Genomic DNA, 24,419 nt, shown 5'->3' on the forward strand with positions numbered 1-24,419 from the left:
TGTCTGAACGGTAGTTTCTTAGGCCCTATCTAGACCTACTGAAACAGAACCTTGAGGGGCAGAGAGGCCAGGGTTCTGTCTTTTAAAATAATCACTTCAGAAAAATTTTACCCAAAATCTGAAAAACATTGCTAGAGACTTAAGAAAATTAAAATCAGCTTCAGTTCCACCTATCTCACCTTGAACAAGTCCAGAAAACTAAGCCTCTGTGTGCTCCTCTTTCATACAGAAACAAGGGCAAATGCTTAACATCTAAGATGATCACAAGGACAAATATGAGTAAAAGCACTTTCTGAGCTGGAAAATGCTATGTGAGAGGTAACTGAAAAAAGATTTCTAGTTAACACATATATTGCATTTGGTAGCCATCCTAGACTTTTCTATTCTGAATCTGGAGCAACTAGAATCTCCTATGTGTAGATTATTTTAAAATCATTAATGATTACATGTGAAATATATACCTATGATTATAAAAGATCATCAAAAAGTACCTGAAAATGACAGGGGTGCCTGGTTAGCTCAGTCAGGTGAGCACTGGACTCTTGGTTTTGGCTCAGGTCATGATCTCAGGGTCATGAGATCGAGCCCTGTGTGGGGCTCTGCACTCAGCGCAGAGTCTGCTGGAGATTCTCTCTCTCTCCCTCTGTCCCTCCGACTTGTGCTCTCTCTCCCTCTCTAAAATAAAGAAATAAATCTAAAAAAAAAAAAAAGTAACTGAAAATGACAGAAACACGCACCCTTACTAAGAGCCTTTTTTGTTATATTTGGCAATTAATGGATGGGGGTCAGGAATGCTCAATGTCTAGCAAGGCATGACTGTACACCATTCAGAAGCACAGCCCCTCCCAGGAATAGAAACTAGTTTTTCATAGCCTTGGCCCTGGAGACAATGTAATAAAATGGCAACAGCATAATATTTTTTAATCCCTCACATGTCTGTGATCTTATGGAAGAAGCTACTAAGCTCTAATAGTTTCTGTGTACTCCTTTGGGGTACTCCTTTGGGAACCCAATGAAAGCCATGAGCATTTTCCCCAGAAAATTACCCATAAATGCAAACTTTTACCTAGAGTCCGTTTATTCTTTTGCATACAATAGGGGATAATGATAATTACCTCTCACAGTATTGGGATGCTATTATCAGAAACATAATATTTAAAAGCACTTCGTAAATTATAAAGATTGTTACTATTACTACTTCTATTTTCAAGAGTGAATCTTAGTACCAACAGAATAATTTAGCAGAAAAGTTTAAGGGGCCTCACTCTGTGCTCACATTTGCTTATGATGTCCACCCAATAACCAACTAAAAATGATCTTCCAAAGAAGATATACAAATGACCACTAAGCACATGAAGAGATGCTTGGCATCATTAGACATTGGGAAAATGCAAATCAAACTCACAAATGAGATACTGCTAAGAGGCCTAAAGCAAAAGGCTCAGTTTCTCATCTGTAAAATGGGTAGTTAACTAGATGTACTTATGCTGGTATCTGGTCCTTTAAGTTCATCCTTTCGATGGCTGCCCTGACCACACTTTGAATGTTGGTTTCAGCTTTACAGCTGCCATAAGGGCCTATGCTACAAACTCTTGAGGGTTTTTGCTACAAGAGAGCAGCCTTGTAGGGTGTACACACTTGCTTGCAGCTGTTCCTTCTGAGCTATCGGATGGATAAACACAGCAACAACCGCTAGACCTGTGCATTATAAGTATCTAAAAAGTTGTTATCTCTGTACCTCTTGGCCCTTTGCACAAGGCCTCTGGACAAACCCTGCATGTTCTGCAAATATTTGCTCAACTGGGTGGTTTGTCTCAAGCGAGTCATAATCACAGCACAAGAAATAACTCTGCACACGGTAGAGAGTTTAAGTTGATGCCATTTATGAACAGGAGTTCCATCAGGTATAGAAGATTTCTCCAAATCATTTTCTAAAAAATTCAGTATATTAAAACCCATTTTCAACCAGCAACCATAAAACTGGAATCAAGAATAGATGTATGTGAAAATATTCACAATATTTTAAAATACACCTATATACCCCCATATCAAACTACTCCCATTCACACATACACACTACTCATGTAGTTGGGAGAGGATGAGAGACCTGGAGACAAAATACAGGAGCAGTAAATTCAACAGTATCAATGATGGGGTAAGGGTAACGGGACTGCGGTCCCACTTGCTTCTGAAATTCTTCTCTATCAACTAGGAACGAGACTCTGGGAAGGAGGATTTGTATCCTGCTTCTTGCTTCAACACTATCATTTACATGGAAAGTGTAAGTCAGGCACGCTTAGCTCACAGAATATCAAATTGATTCACCACTTTATGAAGTTAAAACCAAAGCACAGAAAACAACACACCAGCAGAGCATTCAAGCAGTGCCCAAGACTGGCATCAGCCCAGCGAGTGGGCAGCTTGGCCAGACAGTGAACATGTCTTCACAGCCACGTGGTGGCTTATAACAAACTCACATGTGCTCAGATACAGTAAAACACTCATTACGGGAAGAAAACAGAAATCTGACCTTGCAGAGAATGGCTCTGCTCACTGGTCACAAGCAGGTGTACGTACACCAGCACAGGTAACTCACAAATGTGACCCTTGAGTTGGCTGGAAGCAACCCGAACTCCCTTCTAGGACCGTCTGTGGGACAGAGCAGTGTTTTCTCTACATACCACTAAGGCTCCCTGAAAACACAAACACTTCTCAGCTGTCCCTTTGGCCACTCCTCATCCTTGTCAGGTGCCAGGTAGCAGCATGCCCAGGGGCAGGCCTTTCATGGCTCAAGCGGTCAAGCATCTGCTTTCACAACCTTGGCACCAGCCGGGTGCCTACTTCTGAGCCCTGCCCGAGAGCAGAAAGGCGGGTGTGTGCTCGACAAAGCAAGAGCCCAAAATATAGGAGATTAAGCTTTCTTCTATCTTTAAGAAGTTCCTGCCTACAGAAAAGAGCCCAAAGGAAGCCAACCAAGCATTTGGAGTAGGGGTCTGAAGCTAAACCTGCCTTCAGAAAAGAGTTCAAAGGAAGCCAACCAAACATCTGAATGGGGGGTGAGGGGAGGAACCCAATGGTACACAACTAAACTGGCATTTCACTGACATTCACAGAAAGTCCATCATGATAGATCCATTAATTCCAGACCTGGAGTGGAATACAAAGGCAAGGCCCTCCCTGAGATAATTATCCACCATAACCATTTTAATCTAGTATACATTCAGCACTTGCATTCTGCCTACAAAGTCAAAATCATCCCATGCAGGACACTGTGGGATGTTTTTCCATTTACCATTATAAAAAGAAGTCAAATGTAAGTGACTGCCCTACAAGTTACAGCTGGAAACAATCAGTAATCCCTGAGTCATTTAATCTTTGACTCTGGTTTCTCCATATCTTGAAGAAGGCCTAGAAGCCGCTGTGAGTGGCTTACAGCTGACTCAATTCAGCCTAATTGATACCTGCTTAAAAGGGAAACGTGATCATCCCTACTACTGCTAACATCCCATTAAAGCTAAAAGTTAATTAGGCTGTGTTCCATAAAGTCAATTTGAGGCATTTGTCTCAATAGCATTATTGTAATTATTCCTCATCAAAATGAATACCACCTCCTACTGCGCACCAATGTCTTGTGTAAACAACAGCAAAAATCCAACAACTCACATTCCATTCTCCACCTGAGTTATTTAAGTCGGTCTGTGTTTACATAGAACGGAAAAGGGGGATTCATAGACATTAACATTTAAAAAAAAATACAAAGGTATGTTTAAAACATCTTGCTTTAAGTTCCCAAAGGCCGGGAAAATAATAGCAAACTAAATAAATAGCATGACAAATTTTATGTATCATAACAAAACCACCAGAAGTCAAAAAGAGAAGTACCTATTAAAGTCAACCTACTACATATGTTGGTGTCTGAGAGTGGATCCCACAAAATGCTGACTGAATGAGCACATGACACGGCCTACACGGGTGCGTGTGTGCATGCATGCGTACATTCTTGAGCCCTGAACATCCACCCTGACACTGCACCTTGCCACCACGCCTCAGAAGGCTCTGGCAAAGTTTTGGGCACATGAAATAAACAGGGGCATCAGGATACCCCCTGAAGACATTTCTAGTGACAAAGGAAAGAAGGTGATTTCCCTGGCAAATTTTCCCTCAAGTCCCCGAATTTAAACACAGCAAAACAATGGCCTTAACTGAGTCTTTTTAAATTACATTTAATAAAATATAAATAAAATTAAATGTTAGAGAAACAAAACAAATGCATCAAAGTCCAAAAGAAAGAATCATACAGCCTACATACCACACAGATATTGACCTTTAGTGACTAAATGTTAATACTGGAATTAAAACATTCTAAAAATTACACTTCAGGAGGAAAACTAAAGTGCAATCATGTTTTGTTACTACTTGTCCACTGGCATCATCAGTGGTCTAATGATGGGACCATAATGGGATGCCGGTGGTGACGAGAGAAAGGCAGGAGGGACAAGGCCAAGGAAGGTGCACCCCAGAAATGTAAACAACCCTGTTTCACCCTGGGTATGGACAGCAGGTACTCTCTGAACAGTGATTCTCAAACTTGGCTGCACATCATAAGCACCTGGGAAGCTTTCACTATCCCAATGCCCAGGTTCTCGCTGCCCGCCTCCCCAGTCAAATCTAATCTCTAGAGGTGGGGGACCCAAATACCAGTTGTTTTTAAAGCTCCCCAAGTGATTTCAATCTGCAGTCAAGTTGCAGACCCAGTGCCTTTGTCTGTAAGAGGCCTCAAGTGAAGTAATTCTACAGTTAGATGCTGATGATGACATGTCTGTCCATTTCTCAAAGGAAAACAAAATATTGGTGAATAGTAGTGGAACTAGTCATAAGCCAAGAATTCAAGTTCCAATCCTGCCCCCCTCCCCAACTTATGTGATTTTTCAGCAAATCACTTGATTTCCTGGGGCCTCAATGCATATTTCTTTTCTACAGGAAGGGATTCTACACAGTCTGTAGGAACCCATTTAATCACATCTTGTTTACATACTAATAAAGAAATACTTTCAAATAGGATGGTTTGTCCAGGTTAGCAATTTTGAGGTAAATCAGGATCCTGGTTTTACTTATTTACTCTTTAAGAGCTGGACCCACCAGTAAAAACTGAGTGAATTCTGCATATGTGAGGTGTCTTTTTCTTTCTTTTCCAAAATGTAGTTGCACAAATTCTGAATCCCAGTTAAATGGAATATGTTGATGAATTGTGGTCTGTCCAAAAACTTGTTTAACGTCCTCTGAAAAGAGAAAAGAAAGATAAAAACAAATCAGATTTATCCTTATATAATAAGTTATTAAAAGGATATTGCTACTTTCTCCTTATAAAAAATAATTCAACTTTAAAACCACACAGGTTATAAAACCATGGCAAAAGTAAAAGTTGGAATCTTCATGCAATCAGTCAAGAAACCAAAATTAATAGTCCCACCAATAAAGAGAAGAAAAAAATCAAGAAGTCACACACAGATACACACATGCATGCACGCATGCACGCCTAGAAGGCAGTAGGAAACCAAACCAAAATAATAATCTAAATCTAATAGCATCATCTCACATGTTTTGCTTCAACAAGTATTGTTTTCTAAACACAGGGGACATATGTACATATAGAAACACACATAGCACTACACAAGTCTTAAATATACTCCTTTTTCAAGTTATTAAAAAGTTCTCGACTCTTTAATAATATTGGTTCTCCCAATCCATGAGCATGGAATATTTTTCCATTTGTTGGTGTCATCTTCAAGTGACATAAGCAGGCACAAATACCATGTGACTTCACACCTATGTGGAATTCAAGAAACAAATGATGGTGACAGACGGTGACTACATTTATCATGGTGAGCACTGTGTGTGTGTGTGTGTGTGTGTGTGTGTATACAGAATTGTTAAATCATTATGTTGTACTCCTGAAACTAATATTACACTGTATGCTAAATACACTTCAATTTTTTAAAGTTACTGCGGATTTAGAAATAAGATATATCTTGAAGCACATCTTCAACAGCACTAAGACTCTATTTGAGCTTTAAAAAGTTCCACTTTTTTGGGAACTTTAAAGTTTAAAGTCCTGAGAGAAAGGCATTTAAAGACAAAGGTGATGGGGAAGTAGAGATCACAGCCCAGTTCTTCAACTTGACACAGCACTTGGTCCACAGAATCCCATTTTAGATGGCACCAAATGTACCAGTAATGATCCTTCACCTCTTTGGAGCCTCTACCACAAATTGGTAAGAAAACTGACAAAGAAAACAACAATAGGAAAACCTGACTTTTCTAAAGCTTCACATTTCTATTTACAAGTCTCCCCGCTCCCAACAAAAATGTATGTTTGGAGGGCAGAGGGACACAAATTACTCTATTAATGAAATTTTGCCTGTCCTTCACTTCCTTAAATATATCTACCAAACCTGTTCATTTTCATGAGCAAACTGTGCCTGATACCTTGGGGGAATCCCACCCCTGCCTTGCACCCGTTAAAAAAGAAAAAAGAAGTTAGTCCTTTAGTTCTCCAAAAGGAGCCAAAAACTTTGGCACAGGTTTCCACTGTTTCCCCCAAATTTCCTACTCCTACCCCATTTCACCCACAGTTTTTATTCCATGTTTTTAACATTTCCAGAAAGTTTTTAAGTTTGGCCATGAAGAAACAGCAGTGCTGCCATCAGCAGAAGGATGGGTGTTTATCTGCACAGAGAAGGCAGTAAAAATCACAACTATGCTGGGCATAAATTTTATAAAAGGTGGTAGAAAATCTCAGGCTGGCCCTGAAGAGGACAATAACAAAAATGTTTTAAAGTACAACTCTCAATTTCCTTGAATTTATTCTGTCTATTAGGAAGAGAGAGAGAGAGAGAGAGAGAGAGAGAGAGAGGGAGAGAGAGAGAGAGAGAGAGAGAGGACATAAGGAAAAAGGAAGTGAAACAAGAATTGGGATTTAAAAAAAAAAAAAATGGAAAGATTCCCAGACAGTGAGGGTGATGGTTGTCCTTGATGAAATAAGCAGGAAAAACAAGTTTCTTTACAGCTCTAAAACATCTAAGAAGAAATTCCTGAACCAAAATTCCAATGGCTTGGCTTCAAACGCTACTACTAATCGGAACTAACCTTTCTGAGGCATTAGCCATGTGCCAAGTATTGTTCTAATGGCTCTATGCCTAAGTCCTCAGTGGTAAAACAGGTAGTGCCCTAGAAAATCCGTAACTCCTTTCCATTCTAAATTTCCATACCTCTGCATGAAGCGGGCCCCACAGAGGTTCAGAGAAGGCTCCCACAATCTTCTAATCTAGACCAATAAAGTATCTAGTGGGAAATGATGTTCAAATGACAAAGATGTGACCAAAGGAAAAAACACAATTTTTACACTGTAAGAAGTTCATACCATAATAAAATGTAAACAAAAATGGTGTCCTAGTCATTTTTCTGCCAAGCATGCCGATGGAGTAAAGTTTTATGTAATAATCATGCATAGTTTTCAAAAATGACGTCCTTCCTTTTCCTGACCTCTCTCCTTCAGTGTCCCATAGAAAGTAATAGACAGTAGTAACCAAATACTGGTATATAAAGCTATGACACTTATTTTCATTTTAATATTTATATGGTCTAAAATTGGAAATATACATAAATTTAAGTCACTCAAGAATTAGTAAATCAATTTAAAATGTGCCTCACCGTAACCTAATTAGTTTTCCTATAATTAAAGTAACATTCACTGCCTAATAGAGGCCCTGACTTGAATTCAAAACTGTGAACTCTGAACCCTAAAGTCTAGCACTGTCTGCAACTATACCATAGATCTTTTCTCTCTTATGAAGCCTGCTTGAAATACTGAAACCCAGTCACTCTCTCGGGGCGCCTGGGTGGCTCAGTCGTTAAGCGTCTGCCTTCGGCTCAGGTCATGATCCCAGGGTCCTGGGATTGAGCCCCGCATCGGGCTCCCTGCTCCGCGGGAAGCCTGCTTCTCCCTCTCCCACTCCCCCTGCTTGTGTTCCCTCTCTCGCTGTGTCTCTGTCAAATAAATAAATAAAATCTTTAAAAAAAAAAAAAAAGGGTAGAGCTGTATGTGATCCCGAAGACATAATTCTACAAACTGTCAATCCTATAGAAATAACCAGCTTTCAAGATTTATTTATATAATATGTATATATATGCAGATATGTGCTGCAAGCGCACATATTTATTGTGTATCTTTTCTTTCCACGTAGATGATTAGCACCTTGAGAGCAAAGGCCCTTTTCTTCACATCCGATTGTCCCACCGTGGCTGGTTCGGTCGGCTCAGAGCAACTACCCACTAAAAGAATGTAAACGAGTCAAAGGGTGAGAGTAGAGCAGCAGGTTAAAGACAGTGGCATTAGCCCTCTGAGGCACTACAGCTTCCATTCACTGAGAAGTTATTTCAACAATCATTTCCTAAGATTTCAGGGAAGTGCTTAAGAATCATCAGTCTTGCTTATTATAGCCTTCAGTTCCACTCCTAGACTGACTCACTGTCTACTGGGGGTTGAGGATCTGCATTTTAACCAGCATAGCTACTGTTTCTGATACAAGGGTCTAGGACCTCATTGTTAAAAACACTGCCCCAAAAAGTTATGGAAAAGTTAGATTAACTCCTTACTAATTTTTTTTAAGATTTTATTTATTTGACAAAGACAGACAGCAAGAGAGGGAACACAAGCAGTGGGAGTGGGAGAGGGAGAAGCAGGCCTCCCGCTGAGCAGGGAGCCCGATGTGGGGCTCGATCCCAGGACCCTGGGATCATTACCTGAGCCGAAGGCAGACGCTTAACAACTGAGCCACCCAGGCGCCCCAACTCCTTACTAATTTTTAACTTCCCAATGAAACAGACAAACATATAACAGGACGGAGGTAGGAAAGAGTCTCCAGTCCAGCGAATGTAACGCAGTAATGTGTAAACACAGGCCACTTCTAGACACAAGAGGACACAAAGTGGATGACCTCCTCTTCACTTCCCATGCGGCTGATGCTCCCTGAAGCTGGACGGGTTACACGTGACATGACCCTGAGAATGTGGTCCCATTACTAGTTCTCAGGGGCTCTGACAAACTGGCTAGGGTAAGAATGCCAGGGCTTAGCTAGCTAGCTAACAACTCGGAAGTAGCACGGCCTGTGCGCACTGTACTCGCCGAGTGTGAAGCAGAATGGTGGTAGAAGGCATGCTGCTGTATCGGAGTCTAATCCACAAGAAACAACTAAAGAGCAGATCCTGACAGGGTACCACAGTAAGTGTTCACCTGCAGGAGTTCCTCATGGCAAGGAAACAGAAGCTTCAGGAGGGAGGCATTTACAGAAGAGAAGAAGGCTCCTTGGAGAAGACAAAACATGATCTGGGTCCTGAAGGCTCCCAAGGATTTATCCAGATAAACCCATGAGGGAGTTTTTCAGTGGAGAGCAACAGCATGAAGAAGGGTTCATTTCCTAGGAAGTGAATTAAGGGCCCAATCACCGTGCTTTGGACCAAAGCCACCCCGGGTCACTGAGACATGACAGATCCTGCTCCAGGCAGTTATAGATGCTGGCCTCACTTGCCCGAGCAAAAAAAATATTATTTTTAAACCCCAAGGACTTGATGCCACATTTATGGTGAAGAAAAGCTTGCTGTGGAAGAAGAGCCGTTCATGGGACACTGCAGAGAAAGAAACCCAGAGGCACTTTTTTTTTTTTAAACCATTTGGTACAATTTCTACAAAATTCATTTTATACTCCCCTAATTTACCTAACAAAGGTTTATGTACTCAAATATCGTAAGACTGCCAAGCCATTCTAACTGGACAGACCAAATGACTGAGACAGAGGGGAGCAGGAATCTTACCAAAAAGGAATACTACCAATATTTCTACTCATTTTCATCACTAATCAACTCTTCTAAAGAATTAAAATATCAAATTTTGCCACTCTGCAAAACTCACCCATTTTGTCCAAAAGTACTGAATAGGTTCCCAAGTCAATGAATACTTCATCCTGCTCCGTAAGTCATTCTGGGGCATTTATTTTCTGAAATGCTTGGTCTCTACACTTTCCTGTTGCTTCCTGAACAGAAACATCTATGAGCCAAGAGTCACAGTGGTTCCTAGAACTCCCCCCCCCCCTTCACTTTGGAAGACAGTGTAACATCACCTCAGGTTAATATTCTTTTCTCCTTTTAGGAGGCACAAAGAGCTTTCTCATTTAACATTTGATTGTTTTGAGATTTGACTGCCTTGTAAGGCAATGAAAGGTAAGAGTACTCTTCCTATTTTATAGCTAGAAAATCAGAAACTAAAAACCAAAGCAATTTCCAATTTCTGCTCTGTACTCTGGCTCCCACGGGAAATTCCATGAGCTTTACTATATTACTATAAAAGACTCCAGGAGTCAACCTGAAGGCCATCCTATCACTAAACCTTTACCATTCCCTGGCCTTTCGAAACCTAACTTGTATTCCTGGGTCGGAAAGAGGAAACCCCAAATGTTCTAGGCTTTTTGGTTACTTATTCAGTGAGCTATATATGTAACTATAATTCATAATTCACCAGCTGATAGCTTTCAAATAAGCATCACATGCCAGATTTATCACTAACTTAAAAAGAATAAGAAGAAGGTCTCTCCTAGTCTAAAACACAAGGCCTTAAAATCTTAACCCCAGGTTGAGGTCAGATAGGCAAAGAAGCAAAACTGAATTAGCACTACAATAGGAAGGAGGCACCAGATTATATGTTTTGGGTATTAAAAGTCATACTTTTCTTAGCTCAGCCACTACTCCTGAAAGTAAAAACAAATTAGAATGCTTATTTCTTAAAGCATAATCATTGTTATTTCAGTCTGTGACAAACAAACTATGTTTGGAAGGCCTACAGTTCCCATATTATCACCAAATAATGATGATATTATTTAAAGCAAGACTTCCCCAAATAAGCTCAAGGATCCTTTGAGTTTATCTGTGGGACTTTGCTTTCCCCATAAATGTTTCCAGCCTAAATGTCTACCGTACTTTTTTAAAGATTATAAAAAGACAATTATTGGCAATTGTTTGTAGCAATTGTTTCTTCCCTAAACATAATCCCAAAAAGTCAAAGTAATTTCTCCTAAGTTAATAAATTTCCCAGGCTACAGAGTATGGTTACAGCAGAAAAATTGTAAATTTTAAAAGCTGGGTCACAGACAACATAATGTTGTCTATAGAAAGTCCTAGGGAATCCACTAAAAAACTATTAGAACTAATAAGTGAATCCAGCAAGGCTAAAGGATACAAGAACAATATACAAAAATCAATTGCATTCCTAGACACCAAAAGTAATCAACCCAAAAATGAAATTAAGAAAACAACTCCATTTACAATAGCCTCAAAAAGAATAAAATACTTAAGGGTAAATTTAACAAAAGACATGCAAAACCTATACTCCAAAAACTACAAAACACTGTTGACAGAAATTAACGACTTAAATAAATGGAAAGATATTCCATGTTCATAGACTGGAAGACTTAATATTGTTAAGATGGCAATATTACCCCAAAGTGATCTACAGATTCAGTAGATCCCCATCAAAAGTCTAGCTGGCTTCTTTGCAGAAAACGGACAAGTTGACCCTAAAATTCAAATGGAAATTTAAGGGACCTAGTATGGCCAAAACAATCTTGAAAAAGAACAAAGTTGTATTTTAAATTTACCAGAAAGCTACGTAATCAAGACTGTGTGATACCAGCATACAGAAAGACATAGAGACAAATGGAAAAGAATTAAGAGTCAAGAAATAAACATACTTTTGGTCACTTGCTTTTCAATAAGAATGACAAGATAATTCAATATGCAAAGATTAGTTTTTTCAACAAATTGTTCTGGGACATGAAAAAAAAAGACATTAGAACCCTACCCTCACACCATATACAAAAACTCACTCAAAATAAAGCAAAGACCTAAGTATAAGAGCTAAAACTGTGATGCTCTTACTGGAAAACACGGGCATAAATTTCTGTAACTCTAGATTAAGAATGATTTTTTTAGATTATGACACATGGAACACATGAAAACAATACATAAATTGGATTTCATCAAAATTTAAAACTTTTGTTTTTCAAAGGTTATTATCCATCAACACAGTGAAAAGACAGACTACAAAATGGTAGAAAAATTCTGTAAATCATGTATCTGATAAAGAATTCTGGAATATATAAAGAACTCTTGTAACTCAATAATAAAAGGACAAATTACCCAATTTTAAAAATGGCAAAAGGATTTGAGTAGATATTTCTCCAAAAAAGACATATAAATGGCCAACAAACACATACAAGGTGCTCAACATCATTAGCCATCAAGAAAATGCAAACCAAAGCGACAAGGAGATAACCACTTCATCACCACTAAGTATTGGTGAGGATATGAATAAATCAAAACCCTCACACACTGCTGGTGGGGATGTAAAACCATGTAGTCACTTTGGAAAATCATTTGGTAATTCTTCAAGAAGTTAAACATAGTTCCCAAATGCCCCAACAATTCCACCCCTAAGTATATACCCAAGAGAAATGAAAACATATGTTCACACAAAAACTTGTACACAAATGTTCCTGGTAGCATTATTCATAATAGCCAAAAAGTGGGGAAAAGTCCAAATATCCATTAACTAAAGGATGGATAAACAAAATGTGGTATGTCCATAGCAGCATATTATTTATCAACAAAAAGGAAAAGAGTACTGTTAAATGCTAGATCATGGATAAACCCTGAGAACATACTAAGAAGCCTGTCTGTAAGGGCTACATATTGTATGATTCCATTTATGTGAAATGCCCAGAATGAGCAAACACACAGAGACAGAAAATAGACTACTGATTGCCTAGGACTGGAGGGACAAGGAGAAAACAGGAGGGGGGTGAGGACTGCTAAGGTACGGGATGATAAACATGTCCTTGGGGTGATGAAAATGTTCTAAAATTGTGGCGATGGTTGCACAAATCTGTGAATATACTAAAAAACCACGGAATTATATACACTTTAAGTGGGTGAATTTTATCTCAATAAACCTGTTTTGTTCAAAAACCTACGACTGTCAGATCTGCCTCTTACTAATGAGTGACATTAAGCAAATTACTAACTCTAACTCAATTCTCTCTGTAAAATGGGAATAAAATATCTACCTTAGAGCGTTGTTCTGGAGCTAAGTATGCTTAGCACAATGTTCTAAACATAGCAGGTGACCGTCAAAATGGTAAAACTCCAAAATCTGAAGTCTTAATTATAATGAAAACTGTTACCTGGGAATCAAATATTTACAAATGATACCAAAAAAATCAGGCACAGTGTGATTTGGAAATATCATAGTTTATACATTTCTCAAAAAGCAATAATTTTCCTCAAATACTTAAACTCCATCCTTCTCTTAGCTCATATATTAAAATTTTGAATGAAATGTGATCAAAAATTTAGTAATTTTCTATTATGTTTCTGAAAGTATGAAATTAAGAAAGATTAAGAACCTCCACTCTTTACTCTGAAGATCTTTCAGATACTAGAAATATTTAATTGGCAAATTACTTGCACATGCCATTAAGTGGTTAGAATGAATTTGTTTTTACAGATTCTATGGGCTCTTATTCCTTAACCTTCACCACACTATAATCTGAAATCATCAAGGTCTTCACTTATGCAAATTTTAACTTTCTATGTTTTTGTTTCCATACAGAATAACTAAATTAATGCACTTTAATTTCCAAAAGATTCACTTTTTGAAGCTGCAAATCAACGAAAACGAGTTTCCCATTCAAATAAAAAAGGTTCATCAAGCTACATTATTTTAAACACTAAACCATAATCTCTCTCTCATGGATCCTAAAAAGTTTCATTAATACAATAAACATGAAAAGGATGTTTCTGTTAAACCCCAAAGTAATCTCTCTCGGAGACAGAGAGTGCCGAACAACCCACACTGCATCTCTGACCGGCTTCAGCTTTGCCAGGGTGCTCGCCTAACGTGTGCTAAATCCTCAAGGAAAGTTGAGGTTTCGCTTTAAGGGAAATAATATCCCACCCCGCTGATCCGGTTAACAACAGCTTATATGGCCATCGTCTCTTAAGCAGGGAGCAGAAGACAAATTGTTGAACTGGTTAAGTTAAATAACATAATGGAGTGAGTGGATGCAGACCTATCTCTTCAGCCACATGCTCCAATATCAAGGCTGCCATTTCAAACCCTTTTGACAAGTGCCTTTTTATATTAATCACAGTTAAGGGTCTGAAGAGGAAAGAAGTATTCTGGCTACAATTCACACTCGCTCAAGAAAGTTCTAGGGGGAAAATGGGTGCCATTAAAAGAGAGTAAGTACAGAGTACGTACTTCACACATGCAGCCCTTCTCATTAAAATTGAGTTCTCTGTAAGCCCCCATAAACTTTTTATTATTATTATTCTGAACGTGTAGGTATAGTGGTGATAAGTATCTTTCAGATAATAAGCATATACGCACTCTGTGCACACATGCGCAGGCAGGCTGGGCTGATTATGAGACTGAAGTCATATATGTGTGGTGTTGGCATAGGTAAAAGTGAGAGCTAATTTGGACCTCTTCCAATTCTGTACTTAGAAAGGGATGGGACTACTCTGATGAGGCCATGGGCATCCTAGAGAAAGATCGTCCTTCTCATAGTGCAGAAACAAAGTTGTGGTTCCTGCAAAACCAGTCACTTTCCCTCCTCCCTGGGCTTCCTTCCACATCCATGAAAAAAAGCCATAAACTACACCAGCCATTGTTCAACTGCAGTGAAAACGACATTCCCCTGGAGAGTTTGTTCAAAACAAATTCCCAAGCCCCACACCCTAAGATTTTAATTCAGCAGACTTAAGACGGAGCCAGGGAGCCCACAGTGGTAATGAGCACCTCCATACTATGACCTCCAGACGAAAACCCATGGTCTGCCTTATTGGTAAGAATCCTTCCTATTCTAAAATCTGATGGATCTATAAATCCTCAAGATTACTACACTGCTTAACTCATCACAGTATAAACGTTGGTTCACAAAAATAAAAAATAAAAAAGAAAAGGTTAAAGCCTGGCAGATACCTAGCCCTCAATATTAATCTTCTATCATATGCATTATCTAAATCAACAGTGAAAGGTCAACTGAGATATTTTCAATCTACATGCTAGAGAAGTTGTTTTCAGCTGGATAGACTAAACCATTAGCAGTCTTTCATAATATCTAAAGTAGGTGCCTTAAAACGATGTTTGGAGGCATAGAGCAGACTGTGGTCACTCCCCAGGTACATAAGTTTGCTTTAATCATCTGTTGTATTAATTACTGTTAACTTTCCTCACCACTAGAGAAGAACACAACCAAAAACTCCGAACTCTTTGAAATTTTTAAGGCAGTACACAGAATCCCTAATTCATTCTCTAAATGCAAGTATAATATCTATATTGTTTAAGAAATCAATTTCCTAAGCTAGTTTCCTTAGAAGGATGTGATCAAAAATAATTTTCTTGCAAAAGCATTAACATACATTTAACCCTACTGAAATGCTTCAAGAGCAGATGTACTACAAATGTACACCCACAGTGATCCCATATTAGTATAAAACTGTTTTATTTCAATTAAAATGTCTAACTATCCACCCCCAACACATACCTAAACTGTAATTTTCTCTGAGAACTTCCAATATGTTCTTGATTTTGTTTCCTTTATCAACCTATCAGAGCAAAAACTGCCTTGCAACTGTTGGAAGAAATCAGTCATTAGCAGCAAGATTACAGCAAATTTTCCAATTTAGAAAAACTGTATTTTTATCTCTCCCTCATACTGAAAGAATAATGGTATAATTTTACTATTTTTAAATGAGCAGTACAGTTTAAAATAGTCAAATTTTCCCAGTGCTCCAAGTTTTAGGATTTACTGTTAGCTTTCTGTTCTCCACACCTTCTACCCGATTTACAAGTCCTCTTTTCCCTTCACCTGACCCACCCGTGCGTGCACACACATCCGCAACAACAGGGGCAGACGCCCCCAGCCAGCCTCTCCACACTAGCAGGCTTCTAAAGAATGGTTAACCTTCAGGCAGTTGTTAACTAAGGAGTAGCTTCACAGGGTTATTGTGATTTACTCTCCAACTGACATTCTTCCACCTTCTCAACAGGCCTTTATCCTCCCCCTGCCCCCATTTTTAAAATGGAGTGATGAAGTAGCAAAAAGTACAATATTTTAGCCATTTGAGCATGGACGATTCTCAAATTATCCCACCGACTGGAAGTGCTCCCTGATACCACTATCTTTCAAAATTGAAGCCATTATGGTCAATCGTGCAAATCCGTATTTAGCTTTTCGTAAATAGTGGATTTTTGACCCAATGAACTGGAACAGCTTCTGAACAGTCTCTGGGATCTCAGGCAAGACACTCAGTACCCAGGCATGCCACAATTCTTATCAACGTGGAGGTTATTTACTTTCAAGACACACACTGTTCTTATTTAATATTCTCATTCTCTACTGGAATGTGTATAAGAAAATGGACTTGAGTCCCAAAGTAATATAAACTAAATCTACTGCAGGGCAGTAAGTTTCTGTCACCAAAATAACACATTATTTTTGTCAAACACCAGAATCAGAACATCCCCCAAATAATGCTCTTTCCAACTCTTAACCAATTTTTCCTCTCGCTTATCTTCTAAATATTTCAATTTCCAAGTGTCTTTACAAAGATAACAATAAATGATCTTCCCAGCAAGTTAAAAAAATTACGGCTAAAGTTCTGTCCTCTTCTAATCTACTAGTACATTCCTCTAGCTTTCTATATGTATTATTAAATTTGGGTGCATACCTTCAAAACTTATATCCGTAATTTTAACTCTCATCATTTTCTCCAACCCAAGTCAAAATGACTGAAGCAGACTGTTTCTGCGTATTTTGTCACGTCATCTAACCTGCCTGTTTCCCAGAGCGTGCCAACTCCACTTCCATCACAGCAGATGTTCCTGGACAAAATCTAACCGCGAACCCAGAAAGGGCCCCTCCAAACACTACCATCCATGTCAGAGAATTAACTAGAGAAGGGCATTAGAGAGCGCTTCATTAGTTCTGTAGATTGTGTTTAGGTCTCACACACAAAAGAAAGGTCCTGTTCAAGTAAGGTGGACAAAGTTAGATTTCTTTTTCTGCAGGACTTCTCAGAGCTTTAATCAACTAAAAATTTTAGGCTTTATGACTGTCTAGTAGGAGAATCCTTTTTCACACAACACTTACTAACAGAAACAGGAAACACCACTACTCAAAGGTACCCAAAACTCACGGTATCGTTCAATAGCAAAGATTAAAGGATATGAGGCCATTGCAGTTTCCAATAAAAGAGCAAGACTGGGCTAGTTTTTTTTTTTGGACTCCAGGTCAACTGACAGAGCTGAAGCAGCAAGCCAATCAAAGCTTCCCAAGCGTGGCACAGGGTGTACACTATTTCACAACTGAAGTTTTTAACAGCTAGGGAAGTCTTAAATAAGATGTATGTCTACTCATTCAACTGTCCCTCTACAAAAAGCAGTTCTTATCTTTTGGTAGATCAGTGACCTCTTTGAGATCTGCTAAGAGCAAATGCTCATTTAGACAAAACATTATTGACAACTGTGACCATTCATGGACTCCCTGACACTCACCCAAAACCCCAGAGTCAAGAAGTCCTATCTTTCGAGAATTCCTGTCTTTAAAGTTCAATTAAAAACTGCGGACCCCCATGCACATCACTAACACACAGGCAATGAAACTGGGGGCTTATGTTCACATACTAAGAATGATAACTTTAAAATTGTGTTATAAAACAGTTCATGAAGTTTCGTTCACTGTAATGAAAAAGTTAAAGGAAGAGAAGAACATGTAATAGCATTATGCAAGTAAAAATTTTAAATTTCATCCTAAGGAAGTGCTATGGTATAGAATATACTTTGAGTTTTCAGGGGGTCCAACTGTGATGTTCACTAGACAAAATTAAGATTCAGGTCGTCCACTACTATTGAGCTAGGCTGTTTACTGTCGCCTACTGCAGATACAACAACCGAAGAACTAGCAAAGGGTAGGAATAGTTCATGTTAAATTAGCATCATTAAGAGACCCATCACTGGTGGGTGCATTAAATACGTAAGATTAATAGTTTCATTACTACCCCTCCCAAAACACACTCTTTCTTAAAATTCATAAGGAAAATGCTTTGCTTTCCCACCATCCTCAAATAAGAAACGTGGGAAAATCAAAGTGTTTGGGAAATCACCCTTCACAGTGTGTCTAACCACACCTTCACTTCCTCTACTCACATAACGAGAGTGGTCATCTGCCTGCTTCACAGAGGTACTGGAAAGCCCACACAATGATCACAGGCATGTCTGCCTCTGGCTGTGCCCCACTCCAATTAATGCAAGAGAATCCACCTTTTCCAAGCATCATTTGGATCCGGTCCCTGTCCTCTAAAGAGCCCACGGGACTCCCAATTGCCTCTCCTATTAACTAAAAACTCTGGCTCAGGAGCCTCCTCCATCACATGGCGCCCACATCTCTCCAGTTGCACATTTCAATAAAGGGCTTCCTTTAATACCCTCAACCTATACAAAAACCACTTCCCCATCCCCTACCACTCCATGACTCGCCCCCTCTCCTTAGAATTCTGCTCATGTCAAAAGATAAAGCTTCCTTGGTGAGACCATGTCAAACGCTGATTTCAACTACCTGGACAACTGTGCCGCCGAGGCAACTTTCTGTGTCCACTGGGAACTCTAACCCAGCTATGTTCTTCCTTGTAACGACTTTCCGCTATAGCCATAAAATCTAATTAATGCATTTGCTTATTGTTCTTCACTTCGTCGTGAAAAATGATTAAATCCCCCTCGTGTCTGATGAAGACTGAAACCACTCCAGATTAGTTGGCCCCATCCTCATTAGGAAGGAAGGGACCGCCCCACAGAGCATGACCACCCCCAGGGGGAGGCAGGCGGACATGGTAAACAGCAAACACTTGGCTGTCATCAGGCTGCTACCCTGTCCATACCACAGCAACCATGACTGTGGGCAAGTTCCTTAACCTCCCCAAGGCCATTTCCTCATCAGAAAAATGGGAATTAATCTATAGGAAAGACCTCCCAGGTTGTGAGGATTCAATAATAAATTACATAGAAAGCACTTAGCCCAGAGGCAAGTATGTAATAAGTGATCAATAAACTTAAAGATAAAAATGACAAGTACTTGTGCTCACCTCGGCAACACATATACTAAAATTGGAACAATACAGAGAAGATTAGCATGGCCCCTGCACAAGGATGACACGCAAATTCATGAAGCGTTCCATATTTTTTTAATCTCAGGAAACAAACTGAGGGTTGCTGGAGTAGTAGGAGGTGGGAGGGATGGGGTGGCTGGGTGATGGACACTGGGGAGGGTATGTGCTACGGTGAGCGCTGTGAATTGTGTAAGACTGGTGAATCACAGACCTGTACCTCTGAAACAAATAATACATTATATGTTAAGAAAAAAAAAAAGATCGTAGGAAGGGAAAAATGAAGGGGGGGTATCGGAGGGGGAGACGAACCATGAGAGCCTATGGACTCTGAGAAACAAACTGAGGGTTCTAGAGGGGAGGGTGGTGGGGGGATGGGTTAGCCCGGTGATGGGTATTAAGGAGGGCACGTATTGAATGGAGCCCTGGGTGTTATATGCAAACAATGAATCATGGAACACTACATCAAAAACTAATAATGTAATGTAAACATAATAAAATTTAAAAAATAAACATTGGTTGACATGTCAAAAAATAAAATGACAGGTACTTGCCTTCTCTCAAGAAATTATGTAAAACCATAGGTCTTTGGAGCAGAACAAGCTCAGTAGCTACTATCTGGTCCTTCTTCCTTTCCTTTGACCCCCTTTTACCCCACAGTCAAGTCATATATGATTCATTCTCTGGTGGGTCCAGAGATACAAGTCCAACCCAGGCCTCCATTAGACTGTTATAGCACCTCCCAAATGACCACCTCCAGACCTCCATAGCTCCAAGTTCCTGCCATTCACGGCCCATACATCACCTGGGTGTTCACAGACACTCCTCTAGGGCTGCTCAAATAGCCTCTATCCCTCCTACCCACTTAACTTACATTACAGTCTATCCTGACATCATATAATTTTTGTTTGTTTACTTTCTCCCTAAAATGTAAGCTCCCTGAAGATTTTATAATCTTCATTGCTGGATCTCTAGTCCTACAACATAGTCAGATCCAAGAGCTATCCCTATCTTTACTAATTCTTTTGCCCCTACCAATTAAATGACTTCAAGCACTATTTGCCGGTAACTACCAAATTTCTATCTCCCAAATTCCACACTCATATATCTAAGTGCCTCTCTGACAACCTCATTTACATATCCAATAGGCATCAAACTAACACATCCAAAAGTGAGCTCCTCTTTTCCTCCTACCCCAAGCCTGTAGCCCTTCCCATCTTGGTTGATAACTCTACCTTCCAGTTGGCCAAAGTCTTTGAAATCATTCTGGCCTCCTCTCTTTCACAGTCCACATCCAATCCATCAGAGAACCCTGTTTATTTTCTCTTCAAAATAATCCTAACCTCACTCAGGTCCAAGCCACCATGATCATTCACCTGGATTACTTCAAGAGCTTTTAATTGGTCCTTCTCTTTCTACTCTGTTCCTTCTATCGTCTATTCTCAACACAGCAGCCAGAGTGGTCCCGTCAAAACATAAACCAGATCATGTCACTCTGCTTAAAAAAAAAAAAAAATCCTGTAATGGTTTCCCAATTCACTTACCATCAAAGTCCAAGATCTAACCTTGATCTAAAGGGTCTTACTTCATCAGATCTGTTACTTCTCTGAGCTTCTTTCCTACTAGGCTCTCCCTGATTCATTCAGTTCACAAAGGTTCTCCTTATAGTCCTCAAATGTGCCAAGTATACTCCAGCCTTCGAACCTAGACAACATCCATTCCTTTTGCCTAGGACAGTCTCTCTCCTTCTTCCATCTCTCTATATGATCAATTCCCCTACCTCTTTCAAGTTTGTGCTCAAAAGGCACTTTCTTAATAAAGCCAACCAAACCATATTGTGCAAAGAGGATTACCTTCTTTGTTTCACAACTCATTGTAATCACCCAAATATCACCAGAACATACCCATTCTATTAAGTGTCTTAATCCCTAGTATTAACATCATCAAACTGTATATGTTCCTGTTACTACTCTGGTGGACAGGTTGGAAAACTATGTTCCACTGAACCACCAACTGTTTTTGTAAGTAACTTTTATTGGAAGACAGCCATACCCGTTCGTTTACATACTGTCTGGGAGCAGGAGAGTTGACTAGCTGTCAGAGACCCTAAGGCCCATGAAGCTCAAAATATTTACTATCTGGTCCTTTACAGAAAAAGTCTGCTGCCCCTGATCAAGCATAAAAGTAATGCTTTTAAAAAAAAAAAAAGAAAATCATGTTGATACTCAAAAAATGTACATTTTAAAGAGATAAAGCCTTAAATATTATAAATTGAAATTTTTATAAATTATCTCCTCACATAAAGGTGTAGAGATTTATAATTAATATAATGTAACTTTATTAATTCTTTCCTTTGGTTAAATGACTAGACCATCAGCAAATATCATTTCCCCTTTCCTAATCCTTTCCTGCTTGCTTTCCACCATGATTTACCCTCTTTTATATGTCCTTCTCTCCTACTATGTTAATCAAAATTTCATAATATCAAGTTCACAGAGTTCCAAAGTTTCTTTCCATTTATTATATTCAATGTATTAACATAATATAAATCTATTAAAAGATTCATGAATATTTTTAAAATTTACACTACTCTTCAGCTCAGATGTAAAAATATAGCTCATGTTCCTGCTGTCTTCCTTCTGAGAGGTTTAGCACTGATTCCTATTGGCAAAAGACCTATCTACAAAATGGCAGACATACACTAATGCTTTAGATGATAATCACATAGACATGTATCTTCTCTCTTTCAAAATTTGTAGTCTCCACCAACTTACATTTCCCAAATAGTGCTGGACAGGCAGAGTAACATTTATTACTAAGTAAGCTTTTATTTAGGGGCGCCTGCGTGGCTCAGTTGATTAAGCATCTGACTTCAGCTCAGGTCATGATTTCAGGGTCCTGGGATCAAGTTCCACATCAGGTTCCCCGGTCAGAGGGGAGTCTGTTTGTCCCTTTCCCTCTGCCCCTCCCCCTGTTCATGCTTTCCCCCCCAATAAATAAAAATCTTTTTTAAAATAAATAAGCTTTTATTTAAATACTTCAAAAAAGCCTTAAGGCAGTCAAAAATTTATACACATATAGAGAAACGTAAACACACTAAAAATATTCAGTGCAATAGCATTCAAACTCTCAGCAGGACTTTTGTAAAGACAGTATTTCCAAAATAATCTTAAAAAATGAAGTTGGGGGGCGCCTGGGTGGCTCAGTCATTAAGCATCTGCCTTTGGCTCAGGTCATGATCCCGGGGTCCTGGGATCGGGCACCACATCGGGCTCCCTGCTCAGCGGGAAGCCTGCTTCTCCCTCTCCCACTCCCCCTGCTTGTGTTCCCTCTCTCACTAGGTCTCTGTCTGTCAAATAAAGAAATAAAATCTTTAAAATTTAAAAAATAATAAAGTTGGAGAATTCATCTGAAATGCAAGACTTATTATAAAGTTGTAGTAATTAAGAGAGTATAGTGATGGTGCAGACAATTATAGAAGGAGAGAATTCAGAAACAGACCCACAGTGATTTAAGATCACTGTTATCACCACAGAGCAATAAAACAAAGAGCAATCCTTTCAGTAATAGTGCTGGGAAACTAGATATCCATGGGGTCTGGAAAACCTTGACCCTTACAACATGCAAAAGTAAACAAAAAAATCCAACCACCTTCTAGAAAGACTGAAAATCTAAATTTGAAAGGAAAACAAAAAAACTTCTGGAAGATAACATAGGAGATTGTCTTTGTGACCTTTCGGTAAGCAAAGATTTCTTAAATGGGACACAGAAAGAACTATCTGTAAAAGAAAATGCTGATAATTTGTACTACATGAAGTTTAAGAACTTGTGTTCCTTAGGACCCTATTAAGTGAGTGGAAGTAGAAGTCACGGAGTGAAGATATACAACCCACGAACACCGTGTATCTAGAAAAACGGCACACCACTAAAGAGGATGTGCAAATGGCCAGTAAATATTTTTTTAAGGTTGCACAACCCATTAGTAATCAGGAAAATGCAAATTAAAGCGACATAATGAGGTATCACTGAAATAAACATGACTGGTAATACCAAGGGTTAGCAAAGGCATGGAATAACGAGAACTCTTATACACTGACAGTGTGAATGCACTGGTTCAAGCACTCTGGAAAACTGTTTGGCAGTATCTATTGAAGCCAAACACACACAGTTTCTATGACCCAGCAGTTCTACTCCTAGAAATGGCTCCACACCCACATCCCAAAAGATAGATAAAACAATGTTCAAAGCACATTATTTGCAGCTACCAAAGCTGGAAGTGTGCAAAGGTCTACCAATGGTAAGATGAATAAACAAATCAGGATAAAGTCCTACAATGGAATCGGATACAACAAAGAAAAAGAACAAGGTAAAAACAGATACAACATAAACATGGCTGAATCTCACAAATAAAATGTGAGCAAAAGTCAGAGTGAAACGGTACGTCTGTATCTCTCCATTTTTATCAAGTTTAAAAACAAGCAAACCCAGTCAAGGTTGATAAATGTCCGCTGTTAGCACTGGGCCTGGGGGACGATAACTGGAAAGGGGGCCCATGGATGCTGGCACTATTCTCCTTCTGATCTGGATGGCGCTAAAACAAGTATATACACTGTGCAAAAGCTCATCAAGAGGTACACTATGGTTTGTGCATTCTTCTGTATGTATGCTATGTTTATGTAAAGAGTACTTTAAAAAATTAAAAATAAAAATTCACTAGCATATATAAAATAGGCTAACAATGCAAATAAAAACAGAATAAAGCATTTGTTCTCCACACATACAGAATTGTAAATTGTTAACTAGAATTTTCTTCCTATACTGATATCCTGTTACACACCTGTTGACATCTCAAAACGCACTTATGAATATCAGATATCAAAACAAGAAAACATGGTGAGAACAAAATATTGGAGATACGTTTTTCCTCAGAGGAAACAGGTGAAAATAATGAACTCATATCAAAGGAACAAAATTGGCCTAATCAAGATCTTTTCATTGTAGCAAACACAGGAGTAATCTAGACATGAAAACATGACAAACATAAACAAGGCCTAAGAGGAAACAGGGCAAGCCTTCCCTGAAATGTGACACTTGATTATCTGCCCCTCACGCCACCTGATTTTTGTGTGGTATGTACCAGAACCAGC

General features: G+C 39.1%; 1 protein-coding gene and 1 non-coding gene across 7 annotated transcripts in view; one reads left to right on the forward strand and one right to left on the reverse strand.

Moving 5' to 3' along the window:
- Nucleotides 1-24,419, reverse strand: part of SLC25A13 (solute carrier family 25 member 13) — a 184,720-nt gene that overhangs the window by 83,611 nt on the left and 76,690 nt on the right. For all 6 annotated transcript variants that reach the window (XM_027573835.2, XM_027573836.2, XM_027573833.2 and 3 more), the window contains one exon: nt 5,140-5,279. In XM_027573835.2, the coding sequence (XP_027429636.1) occupies nt 5,140-5,279 (140 nt within the window). The remainder of the gene's footprint in view (nt 1-5,139; nt 5,280-24,419) is intronic.
- On the forward strand, nt 19,244-19,350 carry LOC113912137. Its single transcript, XR_003516733.1, has one exon. It is a non-coding gene; the product is annotated as a U6 spliceosomal RNA (small nuclear RNA).

Source organism: Zalophus californianus, chromosome 12, assembly GCF_009762305.2.
Source record: "Zalophus californianus isolate mZalCal1 chromosome 12, mZalCal1.pri.v2, whole genome shotgun sequence".
NCBI classification, from domain to species: Eukaryota; Metazoa; Chordata; class Mammalia; order Carnivora; family Otariidae; genus Zalophus; species Zalophus californianus.